The 4592-nt window shown below is 27.9% G+C and overlaps 1 protein-coding gene across 1 annotated transcript in view; it reads left to right on the top strand.

Annotated features, from left to right (window-relative positions):
* Positions 1-2666, top strand: part of LOC105622124 (serine protease inhibitor dipetalogastin-like) — a 6018-nt gene extending 3352 nt beyond the window's left edge. The window contains exons 5-8 of the mRNA XM_012203557.1: positions 192-356; positions 818-1015; positions 1949-2110; positions 2635-2666. Of these exons, the coding sequence (XP_012058947.1) occupies positions 192-356; positions 818-1015; positions 1949-2110; positions 2635-2666 (557 nt within the window). The remainder of the gene's footprint in view (positions 1-191; positions 357-817; positions 1016-1948; positions 2111-2634) is intronic.
* The last annotated feature ends 1926 nt before the right edge of the window (positions 2667-4592 follow it).

The raw sequence follows: 4592 nt of genomic DNA, 5'->3' as shown, positions 1-4592 counted from the left end.
ATATATATATATATATATATATATATATATATATATATATATATATTACCTCAGCCAGAATTCAAAAAATTAATTTATTATAAATATAAAAATCATGTAAAGGATCATTGAAAAATATTATTTGCGTATCATATTTATTGCACGTTCGATTCATGAAGCACACAGCCTCAAAATTTATTTTATTTTTCTAGGATTGCGAATTATTCACGACGGTGGTTGTCGCGTGGAATTTGTTCATAAGCTTTATGGTAGAGCGGTTTGTGGCGTCGCGAAAGCGAGATACGAATGGAATCCAGTCTGCGCGTCCGACGGAATCACTTATCCAAATCCTTTCGTCTTTCTCTGCTATCGCCCAAGTATGTAATAATATATTCTTATATATAATATATTCTTATATAAGATATCAATAATTTTACACATTTTATCGAAGAATACTTTCAGGAATTCCGAATCGATTTCTCCAAACAATTGTAATGTTAAAATATTGATAAAATTTTATTTTATACGATGGTAAATTGTCGTTAATGTAAGAGCATAATACATCTTTATATAACAAAAATTTAATTTTATTTCATTTAAAAAAATGAATTTATTTTAAGATAACTTTAATTTATTATTTAATGCAAAAAGTACAGATATCATTTATGCAAAAACTAATCATTTATACACCGTATGGCTCGCTTCTTTATTTAATACTAGCCTAAAGTTTGCGAATATAACGAATGTAGACTTTTTAATTTAGAGAGTGTGCGAATGTATATAGCTTACTTTTTACCCCAGGAAGTTCTGCGAATGTAGCTTATATTTTTAAATTTAGATCTGAATGTAATTTTCAACGGAGAGTGCGACACACACAGTTACAAATCTTGCATAGAGGCACATACAAATACGACGGTCTTGCCAAACGGCGAATACGCGAATGACGCCTTCACTGCGGACGACGAGGTTTGCGGGAACGACGGTAGCACGTATCAGAGTATACATCACTTGCAATGCCATACTCGTCTCGATAAATGTGAGTTTTGCGTCGCAAGAGAGATGGAAAGAGAAAGACTCGACGCCGAAGAGATAGCTATTTCAAAGTGCATAGAAGTATACGGTCCAATTATTAAACACATCGCTGACAAGCATCTTTCGAAATTCAGTTATTTTCATAAAGCTCCATTTATTCAGTAAGCTTTGAAAAAAAAAAGATAAAAAAATCTGCGCAGAAAATTTAAATTTCAGTAAAATTTACATGTGCAGAAATAGACCTTTAAAATTTTTATATACCAAAATTTAAAACATTACTTTATTTCGAAATCTACGTTTTCTGTTTTTATATGGATTTTATACAAATTATTATACGACAATAATGATAATAAAATAATAAATAAATATATAAAAATAAAAATATTTTGTGTTTGTGTTTATAAAATCGGTTCTTATTACAACATTTTTATATTCAATTTTTTAACATATTTTTAACATATTTGAATGTTAATTTAATGTGACTATACATGTTATTTGAATATTTTGTATTAAATATTGATATTTAATAGTGTTTCTTAGTGTTAAAGTAATATAATTTATGAACAAGTAAATAAATAACATAAAAATAATGTAGTTTCAAAACGAAAATTTTAAGATTAATAAATAAAAGATAAATATTATTTTAAGATATTATAAATATTAATTTTACTAAAGAAATGTGTTTCTACAATTCGATTCCAAATTATATCAAAGCGTTACATTTTTAATATGTGTATTATACTTTAAAATATATTCATGTTACATTAAATAAAAAAATTAAATGGATCGTTTAGATTCTGACACTTCACATTCTAAACTTTAGAACACATAAAATGTCAATTAAGAGAAATAACATAAATAATTATAATTGTTTATACATCTAAAATATATCGAAAACACAAATTTTGCAACTGTTTATTAACATTTTATCTCGTAGATGTATTTTTGAAGCATAATGGATCATGTTCCGGACCAGATGACCATCCTTGTGGTTCGGTACCAGAAGAAGAACATAGGCAACCAGTATGTGGTACCGACGGTAAATCCTATGTGAGTCCAGAGGCCCTTTGGTGCGCTAAATTACGCTCTCCGAAAAGAGGTGAGATTTGTAAACCATATTTATAATAAATTCCGGACGAACTCTTCCCTTCATAATGCTCACGTTCACGCTTTTTCGCAGGTATTTTCGCTTGAAATTCTCTTCGCTCATTAACTTGCTTATGTCGCGTAAAATTATGTAGACACGCACTCCGCATAATTTCGAGATTTGTGTCTACGTGATACACAGACGTGGATTTTTGACATAACAGGAAAAATATAATTTTACAATAATTTTCGAGCCTGTCTGTTGTACACCTCGTTATGTGCGTCAAACGGAAGAAGCAATCTCGCAAGATAAATTCTATTGAGTTGTACGTGAAATTACGTCGCAGGACAAATCGCGATATTCATATGTGACGTTGACAATGTTGACTGTTTCGATGAAGATCTTATACATACTCGTGTTGAAACACGATGTAGAGAAGACAAGAGATACCGTTTGTTTTCGAGACAAAAGCATTTCTCGATCAATAACCAATCGCACATTCAAAGCTGATTAATGAGACGTTCTCGTTTTTACAGATATTGCTTACAAGCACGACGGTCCATGCTAATGAAGACATTGTCAGGAATTGCTACATCATCAATTTTGAAAAATGTGTCAAAAAAATTGACCGTGAAAAAAGCAGAAGTTCTTAGTATTAGTTATAGTTTATAAATATTTTATACAAAAATTTTCTGGATTTATAGCGTTATTTGTATCTTTCTCCAAGATATTACAACTGATATAAATAATAACAAAGTTTTTATAAAAAATATAAATTGTATAAGTGATTTTAAATTAAATATAAATGCAAGTAATATCAATAACTTCCTTTTAGCGCTCTGTATAGGAATAATGACATTTATTTGTTCAATTTATTTCTGTTATGAAGATATCAGATTTGATTGAAGCATAACTTAATGGTAAATGTGCGATACAAATTTTCTTAGCGAGTTAATTTTATATTTTATATGTTAGGAATCTAAATATAATTAGTATAAAGATACACTATATATATATATATATATACTATAGATTTTAATTTTTATCTTTCAAATCATGTCATTTTGATAATTCTTTACATACTTATAATAAAGAAAGAAAAATATAATATTTCAATTTTTTCAACTTGACTGATGAAGAAATGTCAACATTATAGTAGCATTTGTTAATCTCTCAAGAATAAAAATAAAATTTTAGAAATATAATTACATATTATAATTAACATAACGTATACAGTTATATACAGTTAATTATATAGTAATTATATTGTTAATTATATAGCTAATTATATAGTTACTTATAATATATTATAATTAATTTTCCAACTTTCTAGACTTGTTTCTCCATTTTATGTAGCTTCTTGTTTTTATTATATTTTAAAAATATATTTCCTCTTATGTAACAAGATTTCATTTTCAAAAAAATTTGAAAAATATTGCAAAAATAAATACATAAAAAAGTCAATATAATATTAATTAAAGTTATATACAAAAAGCATACAAAATTCTGTATGTTTATATGAGAAAATTGAAATATTTATTTTAAAGTATCAAATCTGAGTAATTGGCAAAAAAGATCAAAAAGCTCAAATTGTTAATATTTTTGACCATATCTTGATTTCTCTTTAAATTTTTAAATCTTTCTTGTACGCATCGCAAGTGTTAGAGAATCGATAAGACTGTAAATGTACCGAGGACGCTACTCGTTTATTCAATTGTGAATATTGTGTTTGCTATCTTTTTTAATTAAAGAATATAAATAAAAAATGAACTTCAGCATTCACTATTCTGTTCCATTTACATCAACATGAATCTAGCTATTATTCTTCTTATTACTGTTTTTAAATTAGATTGTATCTTACTTCTATTTATTCCATTTAAAAGCTTATTGCATCTACAGAAATGTGTATATATGTGTAAATATATGTGAGTATATATGATGTGTAAATACACGTGAGTGTCTGCGTTATACTGAGCTCGGGTTTGTGTGTTCACTAAGCCTAAATAACTATGCGGATCAGTCATCCCAATAGGATGCGTGCATGATGCAAGGTAATCTCGTAGAACACCATCTATAATTTATCCGAACGATGTTTCTCCACGTATTGCAACTGCCATTCTCAAAGAGAGGGACGAACAGAAGCTATTTCGAATGGGTTAAGGTCGCCTCCAGGGCTTCTTTGAACAATCGTCGAACAGTTCCGTAAAAGGTACATATAGATAAAAGAGAAAGAAAATGAACATGAGCAGCGACAGCGTAGTATATGGACTTATATATAAAGATTTTTGAATTTATATGCATTTCAGTTTTAAGAGAAATTCTTATCGAATAAATCGATAAGAGTATATCAATTTCACATTTAATTTTTCATTCGCATAACGCGCGGATTGATATCAAAAGAAAGATTTTCCCTTAATAAAAAATTTTAATAGCATTATGAGAGGACAATTTAAAACACAATTATTTTATTACCTTAAAATAATTTGAAGAATTT

This window comes from Atta cephalotes, assembly GCF_000143395.1.
Source record: "Atta cephalotes unplaced genomic scaffold scaffold00040, whole genome shotgun sequence".
NCBI classification, from domain to species: Eukaryota; Metazoa; Arthropoda; class Insecta; order Hymenoptera; family Formicidae; genus Atta; species Atta cephalotes.
The sequence above is the reverse complement of the archived record's forward strand: the minus strand, read 5'-3'. Positions and strand labels throughout refer to the sequence as shown.